Raw genomic sequence first — 20,915 nt, 5'->3', positions numbered from 1 at the left:
TACAAAACCAGCACGATGAAATAGGCAATACCATGGATTCAAAAATTAAATACTCCTCCCCCCCTAGTGAACTAATTATCCAAAAGATCACCTAATGAAGCGAATGCCAAGGCATTGTTATAAGAGCATATATTCTTCATGTATTTCTTACTTGCATTATCATTATTTCTTACTTGCATTATCATTACCAACAAGTAACAACTCAACCAATGTAGGAGGAGGATTTTCCAAAGGCAATAAAGAGATATTTCCACTTGCACAAGAGTGTTTGCCCACATATTGTCCAAGCTTTCTTGACGCCTCACATTTTTCAAATTAGTGCACCATAAAAATGGCACTTATGAGCAAGGGCTCCTAATAATGAGTGAAGAGTACAATCTCTAAAACATACCACTGTAGTTGCTGGGTGCTAACATTCCAAGGAAATGAAAACACGTGCCTTACAGAGTGACATTCAGATTTAATACCTTTCAGAGTGACATTCAGATTTAATACCTTTCACATCACCAACATCACAACAAATAGATTGAAAATGAGCAATAGGACCAATCTCATCTATAAATAGCTCATTTAAATCAAAAGAAGCAGGGCCTCGTGCCATATCTCTATGTGCCTGAACATTCTAACGTTCATTGATAGGTTCTTGAAGTACCGTAGCATTGGGAGTTGCTCTGTTACTTGCATCTATGTGGATTCTACTATGGAATTCTCTATGCTTCTCCTCATCTTCAACCCTTCCAAATGTTGCTCTGTTACTTGCATCTATGTGGATTCTACTATGGAATTCTCTATGCTTCTCCTCATCTTCAACCCTTCCAAATGTTGCTCTGTTACTTGCATCTATGTGGATTCTACTATGGAATTCTCTATGCTTCTCCTCATCTTCAACCCTTCCAAATGTTTTGATTTCATTTTCATTAAAGTACTCCATTAAATTAGCAACCTTTTTTTTTAATGCAAGTCATGAACAATTACGGCGAGACACGCATATTGCATCTAAAATTCAAAGCTGACGAACTTGGTTCAAACTTAAGTATATACAGCTCTTAAACATCTTCAACCTCCTTCGAAAAAAAATTAACAAATACTAATTTACTTTTTACAAAAATTCTTAACTTCAAACAGACAACATAATATTACCTTATTACATTCTTAACTTCAAACAGACAACATAATATTACCTTATTACGTTTATTCTACTTCAAGTGCCATTAAGATGATGTGTTAATTCATCTCTTAACGTATCTCCCTTTTGGCTCTACAACTTCCATAGATCTCATCCCAAAGGGCATCTAAGTACTCCTTGCAAGCAGCCTGATTTTTATCGGTGTGTTCGCCTATGTACACAATAGTTTAGATGTTTAGAGCTTGGCTATCTAGATGGAGACCTTAACGAAGCAAGGTGTTTTGCAGCTCGAACATTCATCAACTCAGGTGGGGTAGACAAAGCTACTTCTGAATTGGAAGCTCCATTCGTAGCCACTATGGCATTTAAGCCACTTCTATCATTCTGATCACCATGTGCTGAAATCCAAAATGAATATCTTAAGGCTCTCCAAACATCTCTTTATATCTTTGTCAACACATAACATAACCCTAATAGCCCAATCATACACCAACACTATATACATGTAGATCCCTCATTTATAGAAAAAGTACACAATGTTAACTCTTAGCAAGACATATAATTGTCTCTCTAAAACCATAAAGAAAGTTCTTTACTTTTTAAGAACATTTATATGTTGTTTTAAGGCTACTATAGTTTGTATATTCTCTCACACCCATATATTCTCTCTTTAAAACTCTCTCTATAATCTTAAAGGCCATTAATAAATGAAAAGTTTCTAGCTTAGATAGTCAAGCATATCAATATTATAAACTATATTTATGTGCACACACTAAAGTAGTAGACATGCAAAAAACGTTATTACATTCACATTTGCCATATAAATTATCAATATTAAAACACTTGATAAGATAAAAAGAGATATAGAAAGTATTTTAATGTGCAGTCTCTTCTCTTCTCTCTCTCTCTCTCTCTCTCTCTCTCTCTCTCTCTCTCTCTCTCTCTCTCTCTCTTAGCTAACCAAATATATGAACATTAAATCTCTTTATTTATGCATCACATATTAACTGCAAACACACAAATAGATAGAGAGAAAAAGGGCAACAATAAAACTAACCTCAAGTTTAAGAGAGAATGATATTCGAAACCACTAACTTTGTTATCGTCCTTGTGCTTGCCTCTACACAATCACACACAAACACCAAAACAACATAAAACTTATCGTCTCTCTATTTTTCTCGCACTGTCCTAGCTACGTTTCACACCAAACACATAAAAAAAGGCAAGAGTAACTATTTGTGTGTGTGTGTGTGTGTGTGAGAGAGAGAGAGAGAGAGAGAGAGAGAGAGAGAGAGCGAGAGCGAGAGAGAGAGAGAGAGAGAGAGAGAGAGAGAGAGAGAGAGTTATTACATTATGTTTGGCATGTCTTAACTTTGTGTGTGACACATGGATGCACATGCTCAATCACATGGTAATTTGAAATGTAATATTGATTGCTCTCTCTCTCTCTCTCTCTCTCTCTCTCTCTCTCTCTCTCACACACACACACACACACACACACACACACACACACACACACATAAACACGCACACACACACACTTACTTACATTTGAAGGTTATATATGAAGCAACTTATATTTTATCTATTAGTAATTAGTCTCTCTCACACATACACTTGCACGTATGCATGTACACACAAGCACACATGCATGTGCATGCACTTATATGATGAAAACGTATCTCTCTTTCTCTCTATCATCATTGTTTAAAAATAGATCACCCCATCATTATATGTAAGGTGCATCTATTTGAGGATATAATAAGTGAGCACACCTCACCACACATTTCCACCAATGAAAAAAAAAGTAAAAGTAATAACCATTTATATTTTTCTTTTTCTTTTTCTTAACAAAAATTATAGATACATGCACACACATGCACTACATGGAGGCGTACACCTGCACACACATGTAAATATATATACGTGTGCATCTACACACACGGGCACACATATGCTCACATACACTCCCTTGCATATGCACACATAGAGACACATACACGTGCATACACATACAAGCTTAAACATAGTGTTGCATGCATACATCGACACACAATCATATGCATGCACACCTAAGTTGATACATACAATCTCTGTGTAAGGGTGACATGAGAGCCACCTCCATTAAGGCTTTAATACAAAAAGGTGCACTCACACAGACATGTGTGCATACACATTATCGACACATAAAGGCACACACACACTTGTACATGCACTTGCACACACATTATCGACACATAAAGGCACACACACACTTGTACATGCACTTGCACACACATAGAGTTTAGCACGCACACACTCCACAAACACATGCACACATATATACACATACACTTTTACATGTGTGCACATCTATACACATAAATGCACACACACACACACACACACACACACACACACACACACGCACACACACACACTTGCATGCTTGCACATACACTTGCACGCATGCACACACGTGCGTGCACACACACACACACACTTGTACACATATGCACACACACATAGATGTACATATGTGCACGTGCACACTCATAAAGTTGGTGTATACACAATTGACACACATGCACATGTATACACACATACATGTTCATGTGTGTGTGCGCACGCGTGCACACACACACACACACACACACACAATGCTCATATAGTTTTTTAACATAAGTGACGCAATGGTTTTTTTGAGGGATGAGTGCTATCTATGGCTTTAAATCAAGCCTTATCACCTTTGGTTGTAGCACCATTAATGGGTATAACTGCACTGGTCATTCCTGGCAACATACAAAGGGGGTGCTCTGCACAAAATCTCATATTGATTTTCCATGAACGCTCATGACAATGGTACCTGGCATCCTCTACTTGATTGTAGGTATAAAAATGTCATCATTCATGTGAGTTATACAAACTCACTTAGCCTTGTTGTGTATGATAGGTTTTTTTTCGGCTATGTCGATTATGCTTGCTTCGATAGGGAGCTCATCTTCTCAGGTACCTACGATGCCACGGTTAGTTTTAGTCATATAGACGACAGTCTGCATTTATGGGATAATGATTTTTGAATCCCATCTAAAGGGTTTTTGTGTATTGATGCTCTATTATGGCTTATGCATCTTGCGGTTGCATGACTCATTTAAACTCTGATAATTTCTTTCTTTTCTAAAAATGCAAATGTTAGCCCTAAATAACATGCATATCATTCAAAGGAGTGCATGCCTCATATAAACTCTGATAATTTCTTGCTTCTTTGAATATTTATGGATATTAGCCCTAAAAAATGCACATGCATATCATTCAAAGGATATTTTAACTATGCCATTAACAGAATTTTACGTTGGTCTCTGTAGACATGGAATTTTACGTTGGTCTCTTTAGACATGGAATTTTGAATTTCGCTTGGAATAAATGTGTCATTTTTTTAATTATGAAAGTTGATATTTTGGTTCCGTGTATCTATTGCTTCACACCGTATCTGAGTAGGTGGATCTAAATATAAGGGTTGTCTTATTCATTGCATATATTATTTGGTTGTGGTGTTCATATATATATAGTAGTGTTCATCCCAACAACACATATGCACATCTCACACTATGAGTGTATTCACACATATAGTGACTCATATTCGAATATAAGCTCACAAGTTGGTACATAGGGCAATTGAAATATTATTTCAAGCTGATTGTTGCTAAGTTATGTTTCTACATACTGGTCCATGTTGACTTGCATGCTTTCTCTTGCCACACGGTCTCTCTTTTGAGAACAACACAGCCGCTCGAGCACAACAATGTGGGAAACTAATCCCATATCAGGTGTGAAAGCTCCTCTCTAGCCACATGCCATATGGCACCAGTGTTTATTTTTGCAAGTAGGGTATGCTTTTTCTTAAGAAGGCCTCTTTCAATGTGAAGGGCATATTTTTTTCTTTTCCTTTCAAAAGATGGCCAACATAAAGGTTATCTTTCAAGTTCCTTCGTAAAACATTTACAAATGAAATGAAATTGTTAAGTCATTGACCCATTGTGGTAACAATATATCCATTGACCCACTGTATTACAATCTCTTTGCTTATCAGTTTGTTTTTTCTTGATCACCATGGTTCTGCTATAAAGCTTCATCAGTTTTCTCAATAAGCTATCAACGAATGTCTTCGAAAAAAGAGCTAATTAATGTGTAATGTGTATCTAAAGAAGCAACAAACTAATACCTACATGCCCTTCATGTGCAAGGTTCAAATTTTTTCACCCTTCCATGTGACGGGATTTTTTTTTATAGCACTTCAAGAGCAATACTAGATTCTTTTTCATACTTCTTGAGCAATACTAGATTCTTTTTCATACTTCTTTAGCAGGTCAAATTGGCCTTAGAAGGGCTCTGCAACCTTCAAAAATAAACACTAATAAAAATTTAAATTAAATAATGGCACCAAGACTGCATAAAGCCAATCTTGTGTAGCCACGTGGCTCAAGTTAATGCGTGCCTTTTTTCCCCTCTTATTACACTACCCAAGTAAAAAGCCTTTGCTCGTCGAAGCAGATTTGCTGCAGCCTGCGCGCGCGTTTGATATAACTCTGCTTTTGCAATGGCTGTGAAGAAGGGGGGTAAGGTTTCGGAAATGGCAGACGATGAAGCAGAAGTCCCTTTGCAAGCCGTCCTACTCGCAGACTCCTTTGCTCAGAAATTTCGCCCGATCACACTTGAGCGTCCAAAGGTCAGTCTGCAGTTTAGCGTTTCCATCAGATATTTTCTATTTTATCCTCTATAATTTTTTCCCATGTCATCCTCCGTGTGTGCATGTGTGGGTTTTTTTTTTTTCCTGTTGGTGTTCAAGGGTTCAGTTCCCGCAAAGTTTTTTAATTTAATTAGATCGGACCATTTTTGCTTTCACGATATTTTGGTTTTCTGCAGAAAAGACTCAACAACGCATTTGCTTTGTTTTCTTTTTCTTCAGAAAGGACTCAACAACGCATTTGCTTTGTTTTTTAAAAGCATGTAATTTCTATAAAAAATGAACGGCTTGACTGTTTGTTGATATCCTTTGATTAGGTTTGCTTGAGTCTCTCACACACACCTTTAGAGAAAGAAAGAAAAATTATATTATACATTCACTAAAGACCAAGGGTCCACGAGAGTAAGAATGAGTGAAATGAATAATTGGATGTCAGAAAAATGAAGAAAGAACTTCTAATAACTGGATGTCAGAAACAAGAGAAAAGAAACATCAACCAGAGAAAACGGGCCTATGTGTGCAACGATGTCCACTTCATGTGGCTGTATATATCCATGGAGTTCGAGGATGTCCTGGATCTGGATTTGAAATTGGTGGGGCACTGGGGCCCAAAAAGTTTGTAGGGAGGGAGGGTGGCAGGCAAGGAGAAAGATTTTATTAACATTTACTGAAGACCCAGTGGGTCTATGAGACCAAAAAGTGTTACAAAAAATCCATGTGTAATTGATGATCATAAACATGGAGATTAAAAGAAGTGTCAAAGAAAAACTAGACTTGCATATTACGGGGATCCTAAATGTAGTGGTGCTCATCTCATGTCATCCTCATCTATTATGGTATACATGGAGACAATGGCTAGGGCACGAGGCAAAGCCACTCTATATTGTTGAATGATGTCCCATATAGAGCTAGCGGGAAGAAGGAGGTCTCGGGGTGGTGTCCCATCCATGGTCTCCCCATCCCCTCGAGTGCTAACAAGGCTGAGGATTTGTCACATCCACCTAAGGAAGTCCGAATAAGTCCATGATGAATGATATAGTAGTATTCTGTTGAGCATGGCGCCTTGTCAATGTCCTCAATAAGGCCTCTTGATGATGCCACAGCTTTAGTAAGTAAAAAGCCGAAGCATCTATTGTCTTTGTAGTGTACCACGTGCATGAAGGGGCCAAACAATTAAACCTCCCTCGAATCTCATAATATAGGGTGTCAACATTTGGCCACCCTAGTGGTCCCTCAGTCTCGTGTCAAGAATCCTTCGTGCCACCCATATTGTGGTGAGTGGGTGGATCCGAGTGCTTGTGATCCGAGTGGGTGGATCTGAGTGCTTGTGATCCTTCAACTAGTGCTTTTCGGTGAGCTAGACTTGTGCCCCTAGTAGTCCCCTAGTCTTGTGTCGCTTTATTGGAGGCCAAGAATCCTTTGTGCCACCTATATTGTGGCGAGTGGGTGGATCCGAGTGCTTGCGATCCTTCAACTAGTGCTTTTCGATGAGCTAGAATTGTGCCCAGAGATGCTTATATTTTACAAGCTCCATGAAAGGGAGATGTTTCCATGGAATAGTTACATGTGCACACATGTTTGCGTGCGTGAAAGTGTTTTCACATGAACTGTTTTCGTGTGACTTCCTCTGGCGTATTGAGTTCCCGGGTAGGGGACGCCCACCCGTGAACCGTGCGAATGCCAGCCATGTCTTGTGACGTGGTTTGTGGCATGTGAATAGGTGGTAAGTATTGCTTAAACTAGTGTTATTTCTATAAGGTTAAATGTAGTGTTTTATAATCTTTGCACGTTCACACTTAACATTAAAAATTGAGGTGCCCACTTATGAGTGCCAGGGGGCCAAGGCTAAGTGTGGCCAACCCTTTTAGGCACGGGCACCCTTTATGGCCATTGGTGTGGGTTAAACCATTAGTGAGTGGTGGTCTCTCGAGTGGCACTGCGAGCCCATGACTCTTTCCACTGTTATGACCCTGTGTTTTTCCCTCTGGACAATGAGCAGGTGGGCACGGGCACGGGCACGGGCACAGGACGCACAGTGTGGACAGGCATCAACCGAATGTGAAAAAGAAACTCATAAGTGTGGCTAGACCAAGTGTAAAAGGGGACAAAAGAGATTTTTAAAGTTCTAAGGTTTTTAAACCTTTGATGACTTAAAGGCTTATTATTATTTGAAGGCATGCGTTTTTGATAAGTTGCTTTTGGCGTTTTTATGAAAAGCGCATTGTTTCTTTAAAGAGGGCGAAGGGTGGCGAGTTGAAGGGGGTGACCGTGTGTTGGTTGTCGTGTGGAAGGTGGCCGGATGACTGCTGTTGCTACCGTCTCCAGGAGCCAGGTACCATCGTCGGGCTGGGTGCTGTCGCACCCGCCGTTGGGTACTGCCGGGTACCGTTGCCGCTGTCGCCGTTGTAGTCGGGTACCACCACGGCGCCGCCGCTGCAGTCGGGTACTGCCAGGTGCCGCCGCTACTGCCAGAGCCACCGTCGGGTACCATTGCCGCTGCCGTCGCTAGGTACCACAGCCGCCGCTGCCGCCAGGTATAGTCGCCGCTCTCGCCATGTACAGTGCACTACCGCCGGGTACAGGCGCCGCCACCGGGTACAGAGCCGCCGCCGCTGCCGGCTACCACTGCCGCTGCTGTTGGCTGATACTGTTGCTGCCGTACTGATGCTGCTGTTGACGTACTGATGCTGTTGTTGGCCGCTGGGTGTTGTTATACTTGCATGCATGAGTTGCTGCTGTTGGGTGCTGACAAGTGCTGATGCACATGGCCTACACTTGGGTGCTGCTACACATGGGAAACCAGGCCGGTGATCAGGTGGTTGAGCATGGGTTACTAGCAAGTAAAAAAGCAACCAGGCGACTACATCTATGGGCAACGAGCAATGGGCAGCCAGGTAGGCGTCAAGCATAAATTTCTCTGCAGATAGTTGGGCAGCCAAACGAGTGTTAGATGGGAGGCTCTCTACGCCAGGTGGCTGCATGTGTGGAAGCAGTCAGCTTGGGTCTCACTTTATCTCTCTCTTGGAAGAAGGCGAGCTGAAGGAGGCGCCGAGGGGCTAACTGCCAAGGGGTCTCTCTCTCTTTCTTCGCATGCAGGTTTTGTTTACGAGATTTGGATACAGAGGATCAAGTTAAGATGCACAGGATGATGTTCTTGGAAGAGATGTGTGTTGCTCTTCGTCTGGGACTTATGTGTATTCAGGGATGGCTTGACACATCCTCTATCTTTCTCTCTCTGAGTTTTTGGCATCGTGATTGGATGGTGCATATGAGGATTTATCTGTTATGGAAACAGGACATTGGTCTTTCGAGAAGAAACAGGACTTTGGTATCGAGCTATGGTTATGGGATATAGGTCCATGGTTTATCAGATACAGGTCTTTGGTTTTATGTGGAAAACATGTCTTTGGAATTCATGTGAATAGGTTCTAGTTTTCTCGAGGTTACATGCAAGCTGTGACTATAGGAAGGACATGTGGTTTGGTACAGCCCTACTGCTGTCTGGGAAAGGGTTCGTGAGATCCATGGTTGAGATGGAGAAGACTTTTTCAAGCAGGGAGGTGTCGTACAGGTGTGCCTTCTCTATGGAATGCTTTGCTGTGATAACGAGAGTTCTTATTGGGAAAAGTCCTGGGTGAAAAGCTGAAAGGGATCCTATTGGTAAAGGATTCGACAAGTTGTACTTTGTACTCATATTTGATCAAGTAAAGAAATACCGCAAGGGGTGCCATTGCGTTTTGGGGCCAATCGGTGTCCTTGTACTATTTACAGGAGCATTCTAGCTCCCCTGTGTGTGAAACACCTCACACGTGTGAACAATCACCAAATATGCCCACACTACACATGAACTATCTCCACAAACTCAAGGCATGAGGATAAACTAAGGCCGGTTTCATCCACCCTTGGGACGCCATTGACCAACTCTTTGCAAGGAAGATCCCAAGATCTCTCTATTAGTTAACAAAAAACCAGCCACGAGGAGTCGGGGTGCCTTCTGAATCCTGTGGCCTAGCCGGGTTGAGTATGCGGAGAAGGGGGTATCCAGAGTCTCCTCCCGATCAGTAGGATCATGCTAAGTCCACTCCCCTGGGTTCCACTGGAGGCACGTGAGAGGCCGGCTCTCCCAAATCCATAACCACCAGTCTCCCTAGCCACCTTGGCCGGCGGGGGGTCTATGTGTCACTCATGTGCCGGAAATCCGACCACTCTCACCCTCTGTAAGGTGCAGCCATTAAAATCCTCCAAAGGGGGCTTTGATCTCTCTAATCTGCCATGGGAACCAATAGAAAAAGGGGGCTTTGATCTCTCTAATTTGCCATGGAGCACACCACGCCCTCATCCTTGACATGGACTACCAAGAGAATATCATGCCTAGTAAACATGCCTACCCACTGTGGGGGGGGGTCGGGTTTGGGATAGGGGTCAACCACTCTTGGGGAATTGTCACATGCACTCTGCACTCAGTGCATGGTGACAAGATGGCTCATCATCAGAAGTGCAACAGTTGTACAGTTTTAGAACCCAATAGGATGATATTTGTCGTACGCCGTGACCCCATTGTACATCCTCAGTCCAGGATAAGTCAGGCACGAGCTACGTAGGTCATTCCTCAGCCTTAGTGGGTCAGCCAGTCAGTCAAGTCCCTTAACCCACTTGGAGAGAATCATTCATGCATGTAGAGTCAGTAGAAGCCTTAGGGTTTGCATCAGAAAGCACTCTGCATCCTGCATAATATGCATTCATATGCCTGTGCATCATTTAGAACATCCCCAAAGCCTTAGGGAATTTACTGGGATTTATCTGGTATTTCTTTCATATTTATTAGTATTTATTTAGCATTATTTGCATTATTGGGTATTTATAAATATTAACTTTATTAAATGACCAACCTCCAGTTAGTATAAATAGGCTTGCCTAGAGCCTCTTTTCTCATTCAGTCTTCATTGTGCTAAGAGCTCTCCTCCTCCTTGCTTTCAGCCCAAGACTAATCCAGCCCTAGAGCCCATAAGCTTTCTTCTCCAGCCCCTTGAGAACCATAGCTTCATCCAGCCCTAGGCGCTTGCCTTCAGCCTCATTCAGCCCTGAATTCAGCATCAGTTCAGGCCCATAGTTCAGCCCACAGTTCAGCATAGATCAACGCCAGCAATCAGCAATCTTCTCTGCGTTTTTGCACAGCCGTACAGCAGTCCATCTGCGTTTCTGTTCCAGCCGTACAGCAGCCCTGCAGCCTCTGTTTGCTCATGCGTTTCAGTCCACAGCCCTCTCTACACCTCAGCGTTTCTGTCCACAGCAGATTCCAGCCCTGAAGGTTCAGTCTACAGCAGTTTCCAGCCCTGAATCTGTTGTTTGCATCAGTGTCCAGCATTCTGTGCATCATCCACACATTCAGCAGTCATCTGGTGAAGGTAACACTGCATTCATATGTGTTTTCAGCATTCTAACGGTGTGTAGAACAGTCCACCTTCTTCTTCTTTGAGCCTCAGGTGTGCAGCCCTTCCTCATGCCCTTGGGAAGAGTGCATAGGCTCGAGATTATGTCATTGAGGTGTTTCTACAGCAGTGTACAGATCAGCCGCTCTCCGATCCTCCGAGATCTTGCGTTTGGCTTATCTACAGTCCAAAGTCATTCTCTCTAAAGTAATAAAGCAAATACTATCTCGTTATCGGGATAGGGGGCCCTTCAGTGGGTAATTCGGGACCCAATCTGGTGTACAGTTCTCATCTCTCTCTCTCTCTCATCTCTTTAAAGTTTGAAGTAATGAAATGGATTGCTAAACTCACGAAACTCAGGATACAGAAGACGGTGTGAGCATTTGTGTGACAGGATCAACCAATACAAAGACTTCCGCTGCATATCACATTGGTATCAGATTCAGATAGTCCACACACACCGTATCCTAGCGTGGGGGCATCCTTGGATGGTTAGATTGCGTTCCGGCACGACCACCGACTTCAGCATCATGTCTACAGGAGAGAGTACACATCAGCCGGAAGACGTCTCCCCCGAAGGAGACCTTGTTCTTCCGCCTACAGCAGACACCATAGCTCTTCTTAGAGCTCAGAACCAGCTACTCATGGAGCGTCTCCAACTCTTGGAGGCAGCAGCAGCACATCCTTCTACACCTCCAGCAGCACCCGACTACATCTCCCTCTTCTTTCAGATGGAACAACAAAGGAGAGAGGACGAGGCCCGAAGGAGAAGAGAAAAAGAAGAAAGATGGGACTATGAGGAAGCCCAACGCAGGATCGACGAAGACCGGCGTCAGGCTGACCTCGCCGCTCGGGAACACCAACGTGAGCTTGATCGAGAACGTATGTTACTCGAACACCAACGGAAAAAGGAGGCCATATACTTGAGGTATCAGCAGCTCTCCTCAGTCTCCCCAGTCATAGGTGTCACCAGCCAGCATCCCGCAGCAGCATCAACCACCATCATTCGCAGTCAACCGAATTTCAGCAAGTATGATGGTAAGTGTGATCATTCTTCAGTTAATCAATTTGTTCATCAGTTTAATGCTCTTTTTCCATTAGCTAGGATCACAGACCCACAAGACAAAGTCCACTTAGCGGCTCCCCATTTTCATACTGACCAGGCTACAGGTGTCACAGCCTTTGACTGGGACATCTTTGTCCATGACCTGAAGACCAGATTTCTCTCGCCCCAGTACATGACCGGTCTGAAAGACGAGTTCTATGGACTCAGACAGAACGGATCCCCAGTGCTTCAGTTTTCCGGTAAGGTTATTACTTTAGCACAGCAGTTAGGGTTATCTGAGCAGGCCAAGATGGAGCAATTCATTCGTGGATTGGACTCCAACATTCGGTTCACAGTTCGTAACTTTGAACCAAGTACATATGACCGGGCTCTGACTCTTGCTCAGAATGAAGAAATGAAGCTCAACGGGGGCAAGCCCGAGCAGACATCTCAGTCCAGTACCAAACCCCAGCAGCAGCAATCAGCTGCACAGACAGGGAAAGGTAACGCATCTTCTAAAGATGCTAAGAAGGACAGCAGTAATAGCTCCAGTTCAGGGGGTAAGAAGGATAAAGAACCTAAGAAAACTCCTGATGAAAAGGCTAAAGCAGGCATTACTGGAGGTTATCTTCCTCCAAAGGAGCAAAGGAAGTACCAGTCAAAAAATAGATGTTTTTTCTGTCATATTATAGGGCATGGTAAGAAGGATTGCCACAAATGGCAAGCGGCACAAGCTGCCAAAGCTCCTTCTGCCACAGTTGCCACAGCCTCCCTATCTCCTCCAGCCCCGCCTACTACATCAAATGCAGTTCAACTTTTACCTTCCATGCATCCTATGCCATCTGTGGTATTTGATGCTAAGCAGGAGGATGAGAGCGATGCTGCTCAGAAGAGCCTCATCCGAGCTTATGGCTCTGCCCAGGGCCGACAGTTTGTAGTCCCTTTCGATATGGGTAGTTCTGAAGACGCCATCTCTCCCCAGTTGGCTAATAAATTGAACTGCACTTTAGTCCCATATCATCTGGATGTGGACGGGTTTACACCTGGTCTTCGCACCCACATTTCCCAGAAGGCACAGCAGTTTGCCTTTGAAGTTCAGAAGGCCTCATTTCAACGAGATTTCATCGTCTCCCCTCTGTTAGGGTGTGACATGATCTTAGGAATTCAGTGGTTCCGTTAGTATGAGCCTATTCCCGATTGGGGGCAGGACACTTTTACTATTTGTAAAGGTTTTCCTGAGCCTGTCATGATTCGTGGGGATAGAAGCATTCTTGGCATCCCATTGATTTCACATCTCTAGGCCAGACGAGCTATCCGCAAGGGAGCAGAAGGAGCACTCCTTTATGTTCGTGCTCAAACAGCCCCTCCCTCATTAGTAGCATCCCTTACATCTTCAGTCCCTCAGTTAGCAGACCTCCTATCCAGACACCAGGACATTATGCTTAGGGACGATCTCCCACCCAGTCTCCCACCCTCTCGCCTTGAGGACCATCACATTGATTTGGTCCCTGGATCAGATTCTCCTAGCAGGTTTCCCTATCGTCTTTCCAAGACTTTAGAGGGCGAGTTGGAAAAGTAGTTATCTGAGCTTCTTCGAGCCGGATTCATTCGGCCTTCTTCCTCCCCATTTGCTGCACCTATCCTATTTGTCCAAAAGAAGGACAAGTCTGCACGCCTTTGTGTAGACTACAGGGCATTAAACAAACTCACTATCAAGAATAAGTTTCCTATGCCCAGGATAGAGTACATTTTGGAGCGTTTAGACGGTGCTAAGTTTTTCACTAAGATCGACCTCAAGAGTGGTTACCATCAGGTCCGCATTTTTGAAGCTGACATTCCAAAAACAGCTTTCAGGACAGAGCGTGGTCACTACGAGCTCGTAGTCATGCCTTTTGGGCTTACAAATGCACCGGCAACGTTCAATAAGATGATGTCTAGGATTTTCGCAGTCCACATTGGGAAGTGTGTTTTCATATTCCTTGATGACATACTAGTCTTCTCAGCCACTGCGGAGCAGCATGAGAAAGATGTGGAGAAAGTCTTGCAACTTTTGTGAGATAATCAGCTCTACATAAATGCCAAAAAGTCTATCTTTGGTGTTAAGGAAGTTCAGTATTTGGGCTACATCATCGGTTCCGATGGGATTAGACTGGAACCATCAAAGGTTCAGGAGATCTTAGATTGGGACATTCCTAAGACCGCCCAAGAAATCCGTTCATTCGTAGGTCTTTGTCAGGCCTATAGTACCCATGTCCATCAGTTTCCCAACCTTGCAGCACCTCTTACCGACTTGCTCAAGGGGGTGAAGACTCGCAAGCAGAAAGTCTCAGTTACAGGTAAGGCACTTGATGCATTCCGTGCACTCCAGAAAGCTGCCTCAGAAGCACCTGTATTAAAGTTAGCATCATGGGACGAACCTTTCGAGGTCATCACAGATGCCAGCAATGTAGCCATAGGTGCAGTCCTCCAACAGGACAATAGACCCGTGGCATATTACAGCAGAAAGTTGGATGTCGCCGAAAAGAATTATTTGGTATATGACAAAGAGCTTTTGGGTGTGATCACAACGCTCAAACATTGGAAGCCTTTTCTTTATGGACAGGCTTTCACAGTGAAAACAGACCACCAAGCACTTAAGTGGCTTCAGACTATGCCAAGTGCCCAGTGGAGTGATCGACAGGCCAGGTGGAGTCAAATCTTCCAACAGTTTGGAGGTATGATTGAATACATCCCTGGTAAGCATAACCCAGTAGCATATGCTCTCAGTCGAAAGTCCAGCATCCAGGCAGTCCAAGAAGCTACCATTCTCGAAATCACGGGAAAGGACTTGGATAGTATGAAAGACCAATATGTCGACTCCCCTGAGTTTGGTACTCAGTATAGTTTGGCCCTCACTTCTGAGCCTGGCCACTATTCAGTACAGAACGGTTGGTTGTTCTACAAGAACCGTCTCTGTGTTACTCGGGAAAAGCGTTCTGCTCTTCTCCACGATGCCCATGACTCCTTAGTTGGAGGACATAGGGATATCAACAGTACCCTTGAGAAATTAGAACGGTCCTTTTATTGGCCAAAGATGAGGCGTGATGTCTATGCACATGTACAAGCCTGTAAGATTTGTCAAAAAGTCAAGGTTCCCCATACAAAGAAGGCAGGTTTACTTCAACCTTTGCCTATCCCCGACGGACCTTTTATTGACATATCTATGGACTTTATAGGGCCTCTACCAGCATCCACTGGATCTCGTAACACTCAGTGTTTTACCATTGTGGATCGCTTTAGTAAGTTCTGCATGCTCATCCCATGCAAGCATACGACCACAGCCGAGGACATAGCCCGTCTGTTTCTCAAGCATTGGTATCCAATTTGTGGTTTGCCTAGCACCATAACATCAGATAGAGATTCCAAGTTTACCTCGCATTTCTGGAGGGCATTATTTGAAAACTTTGGAACTAAGTTGCAGTTGTCTAGTGCATTCCATCCCCAGACAGATGGCCAGACAGAAATTTACAATCAGTTGGCCTTTGATGTCCTCAAGTCATATTGTCATGACCAGCAGTCCAAATGGGAGCACTATCTTCCGTTGGTCCAAGCTATCTTGAACGACACGCATTCATCCAGTGTCGGACGGACTCCATATGAAGCAGCCTTTGGTTGCCGTTTTTCTTCTCTTTTAACGAGAATGGTGTCTCCATCTTTAGAGGCTAATAAAACCACGGAAGCATTTTCCGAGATCATTGAGTCAGTTAAGGACCGCTTGACCAAAGCTCAAGAAGCATATAGCAGACAGGCAAATAAGTCTAGACGAGATGTCCACTTCAAGGAAGGGGATTGGGTCTATTTGCGTATCATGAAGCAGAGATTGAAACAAGTGGGCAAACGTTGTCCCAAGCTTTCATTCCGTAGTTTTGGTCCTTTTCCAATAGTTAAGAAGATAAGTGATGTCTCAATGAAGTTAAAGTTGCCTGCCAGTTGGACAATGCATGATGTTTTCCATGTTTCTTGGCTAAAACCATATGTTGGTCCAGAAGTGTTTGATGTTTCAGATGAACAGCAGCCAGACGTGGTAGACGAGGCAGAAGTTATTGAGCCTGAACAGATCCTTCTTCATCGATGGAAGCATGGTTCCGGTCGACGGATTCGTCAGTTCTATACGAAGTTCCGAGATCGAGGCACCCACGAAGCCGTATGGCTCGACGAGGAGTTCTTCCAGGAGTACCCCCAGTTATTGGCGGACTACTTGGAAGCCATGAACCTGCCGCCAAGCTAATCAGGAGGGAATGTCACATGCACTCTGCACTCAGTGCATGGTGACAAGATGGCTCATCATCAGAAGTGCAACAGTTGTACAGTTTTAGAACCCAATAGGATGATATTTGTCGTATGCTGTAACCCCATTGTACATCCTCAATCCAGGATAAGTCAGGCACGAGCTACGTAGGTCATTCCTCAGCCTTAGCGGGTCAGTCAGTCAGTCAAGTCCCTTAACCCACTTGGAGAGAATCATTCATGCATGTAGAGTCAGTAGAAGCCTTAGGGTTTGCATCAGAAAGCACTCTGCATCCTGCATAATATGCATTCATATGCCTGTGCATCATTTAGAACATCCCCAAAGCCTTAGGGAATTTACTGGGATTTATCTGGTATTTTTCCCACATTTATTAGTATTTATTTAGCATTATTTGCATTATTGGGCATTTATAAATATTAACTTTATTAAATGACCAACCTCCAATTAGTATAAATAGGCTTGCCTAGAGCCTCTTTTCTCATTCAGTCTTCATTGTGCTAAGAGCTCTCCTCCTCCTTGCTTTCAGCCCAAGACTAATCCAGCCCTAGAGCCCATAAGCTTTCTTCTCCAGCCCCTTGAGAACCATAGCTTCATCCAGCCCTAGGCGCCTGCCTTCAGCTTCATTCAGCCCTGAATTCAGCATCAGTTCAGGCCCACAGTTCAGCCCACAGTTCAGCATAGATCAACGCCAGCAATCAGCAATCTTCTCTGCGTTTTTGCACAGCCGTACAACAGTCCATCTGTGTTTCTGTTCCAGCCGTACAGCAGCCCTGCAGCCTCTGTTTGCTCATGCGTTTCAGTCCACAGCCCTCTCTACACCTTGGCGTTTCTGTCCACAGCAGATTCCAGCCCTGAAGGTTCAGTCTACAGCAGTTTCCAGCCCTGAATATGTTGTTTGCATCAGTGTCCAGCATTCTGTGCATCATCCACACATTCAGCAGTCATCTGGTGAAGGTAACACAGCATTCATATGTGTTTTCAGCATTGTAACAGTGTGTAGAACAGTCCACCTTCTTCTTCTTTGAGCCTCAGGTGTGCAGCCCTCCTCATGCCCTTGGGAAGAGTGCATAGGCTCGAGATCATGTCATTGAGGTGTTTCTACAGCAGTGTACAGATCAGCCGCTCTCCGATCCTCCGAGATCTTGCGTTTGGCTTATCTACAGTCCAAAGTCATTCTCTCTAAAGTAATAAAGCAAATACTATCTCGTTATCGGGATAGGGGGCCCTTCAGTGGGTAATTCGGGACCCAATCTGGTGTACAGTTCTCATCTCTCTCTCTCTCATCTCTTTAAAGTTTGAAGTAATGAAATGGATTGCTAAACTCACGAAACTCAGGATACAGAAGACGGTGTGAGCATTTGTGTGACAAGATCAACCAATACAAAGACTTCCGCTGCATATCACAGGAATAGCAGAGTCCATGTCAAGGCCGAGTCTGTATCTATCCCCGGTCCGTGCCGGCCTGTCTCTTGAGCCTTTGGGGGAAGCTGTCTGTGTGCAAGCCAATCTCCAAGGGATTTGGTAGGTCCTATGCTCAATGCTCCCTATGATATGTGAGGTCAGGCCCCCAACATGTGGCCACTAGGTAAATGGATCAGAGGCTTTCAACGATCCTCCTCTGAGGCTACTGGAGCTAACTGCTCGAGGGTTGGCCTGAGGTGTTCCCAAAGCTCGGGGTAGACTGGTTGCAAATTTGTCCTCAAAAGCTAAGCTAAATCTGTGGGCCCGCATCTATGTGAAGATCCATTTGGTGCTCTGCGGGTAGCGCCCCCCAGGGTTAGAGTATGGGCTGAAATCCGGGCCAAGAGGAAGTCCTTTCAAGGCTCACCACTTGGAAGGAGTCCTCTAACAATCAGCTTGCCCAACAGGGCACAACTCTAAATGGCGGGGTCAATGATGCCTAGGCCCCCTTTGCGTTGGGGGTGAATGATCACTCGCAAGGGCACATCTCCGGATAGGTATGCTGCAGTGTCATCTGCAAACTCTGAGTCCAGCAACTCCTCCTAAGTACAGAGGGGGAGACAGTCCCTGGAGCCCCGTCTCTTGAGCTGAGAGAAAATTGCTCATGGACTTGCCGATGAATAGGAAAAGGTAAGGTGCCCGTGGGCATCCCTGTCGAACCGAGCGAGAAATGGGAAATCTGTCACCTTGCGCTCCCTGAATGAGAACCTGACTGTGAGAGGCTGAGTAGAGGCTTGAAACATTGTGGATCCAAAGGAGGAGCATAATGAGGTCCTATTGCCGCATCCATAATGAGGTCCTGCAACCGCATCCTGGCCAAAGCTGTCGCCTCCTTGAAAGTGAAGATGTTGTCTAGAATGCTCCGATCTTGAACAAACCTGTCTAAGTGTCATGGATCAAGTCAGGGAGGAAAGGTTGAAGTCTCTGGCTGATGGCCTTGGCCAAGATTTTATTCCGGTCCCCAAGGAGGGTGATGGATCTCCAGTGCCGGATCTCCAATCTGTCACCACCCTCCTTGCGAATCAAGTGTATCAAACCCTCTGAAAGCTTCTCTGGCATGGCGCCTATGATCATAATCTCATTGAAGGCTGCTCGAAGGCCACCTTTCACGAGATCCCAGTGACAAGGAAAGAAGGAGACTAGAAGCTAGTCCCCGTCCTCGGGCATTTGCCGCTAGGGAGAGCCGTCAATGCCTTCGCCAGCTCCTTGGCTGTGAAGGGAGTCAATAAGAAGGTTTGGAGAGCGGGGGGAACCACCTCTCTCGTGTGCCGCTAGACCCTTGCGCGCACGTCCATCACGTGTGGGGATAATGGGACGCTCATATGGAGGGATCGTAAAAAGTCAGTGGCAATGGCTCTCATATTGGGAAAAAGAAGGGGGGGGGGTTCTCAAAAACAATAGCTCCATCTTGGCCACGCAACCTGTGAATACCATTTCTCCGCCTATGGGGGCTTGTAATCTCATGGAAGTCCCCCGTGACTTTATCTTCGGCCTAGGTCCAAAAGGAAGCCGTGGCGTGGTACATGTACTCCACCCTCCTCCTCAATGGATCTCATCTCCGTATGGGCGGCAGCAAGTTGACTCTCAATCCATCGGCTATCGGGGGAACGCTCTTGAAGGCGTTGGAGAGAAGCAAGACCCCTCCTCAGGCTCCTCTACTGCACACGAAATCCCTCTAATCTGTGTTGGAGGGGTCATCTCCACTTTTTTGGGTGCTTCCCTGTTGTTTTTGCACCTTTGGAGGACCTCCCCAAGCCTAGGAAATTTTCCCATATTTTTTTGGATTTTTTTTCACATTTTTGGCACCTTTTTCTGGCATGTTCCTTTTTATGCTCTAGTTGGCCTCCTTTGTGCTGGCCGACTTGGCTCTCTAGGTGCTATGTAAGCATGGGCTTTGCCCTGAGTTGTATAATCTCATTTTCTGCATATTCTGGGATCTTGGCTGCGGCCAAAGTGCAAGAACTCCAGAAGATCCGTCAACAACAAGCTATCTTGGGTGTTTGAATTCCCGATGACTTTGTCATTGAGTTATTGGGCAAACTTCCTCCATCTTATCAATCCTTTAAGGATACCATTGCCTTTCGCCGTGTTCTTCCCCCCAGTGGATGCAGTGATTGGCATGCTTGAGGATGGGCTAGATTTCATGAAGATCTCTTACTCTTTTGCTACTGAGCCAGCTTTTTCAGCCAAAGGGAAGCCCAAGTGGCAACCCAAAGGAGTTATACTAAAAACGGTGGCAAATCCAAGGAGTCGTCTGCTTCAGGCTCCAAGGATAAAGATAAAGGAAAAGAAAAGGGCAAATCTACGGAGAGGAAATGCCACTATTGTGGCAAGGCTGGTCATCTTTGGCCCGATTGCTTCAAGAAGAAGAGAGATGAGGAGAAAAAGTCAAAACAAAAGGACTCCGATGACAAAGAATCCAAACCCAAAGACAAAGATGTGGCTGTTGCTCTAGTCGAAGAGTGCACCTCATCCACTGAGGCGCGGACTACTACCTCTCTTGAGGATTGGATCGCGGATTCTGGGGCTACTTCTCACATGACTCGCAACAAGGATATCTTGGAGGACACTCACTCTATCTCTATACAGGTTCGACTTGCGAACAATCAACTTGTTGATACACCGATTAAGGATAATATTCCTCTAGTCACTCGCACAGGGAGGCCCCAGTACCTAGAGAACGTTCTTTATGTTCCAAAGTTATACAAAAACTTACTTTCTGTCTCCAAGATAGCCTAGAAAGGCTACGGTTTATACTTCGATGATCAGGTTTTGGAGATCATTCACAGAGATTCTCACAGGATTAGCGCTTGGGGCATACAAGAGGGTGATCTCTACAAGGT

The 20,915-nt window shown here is 44.6% G+C and overlaps 1 protein-coding gene across 2 annotated transcripts in view; it reads left to right on the top strand.

Moving 5' to 3' along the window:
* Positions 1-5,615: 5,615 nt before the first annotated feature.
* Positions 5,616-20,915, top strand: part of LOC147604910 (Trimeric LpxA-like enzyme) — a 109,145-nt gene continuing 93,845 nt past the window's right edge. For both annotated transcript variants that reach the window (XR_015265229.1, XM_086794013.1), the window contains exon 1: positions 5,616-5,831. Coding sequence is in view for 1 of the 2 variants with exons in the window: in XM_086794013.1 (XP_086650139.1) it covers positions 5,703-5,831 (129 nt within the window). In the remaining variant the exon portion in view is untranslated. The remainder of the gene's footprint in view (positions 5,832-20,915) is intronic.

The sequence above is a fragment of the Cibotium barometz genome, chromosome 60, assembly GCF_041138505.1.
Source record: "Cibotium barometz isolate CiBa-2024 chromosome 60, ASM4113850v1, whole genome shotgun sequence".
Classification (NCBI taxonomy): Eukaryota; Viridiplantae; Streptophyta; class Polypodiopsida; order Cyatheales; family Cibotiaceae; genus Cibotium; species Cibotium barometz.
Note: the sequence above shows the minus strand (reverse complement) of the source record. Positions and strands in the feature narration are given on the sequence as shown.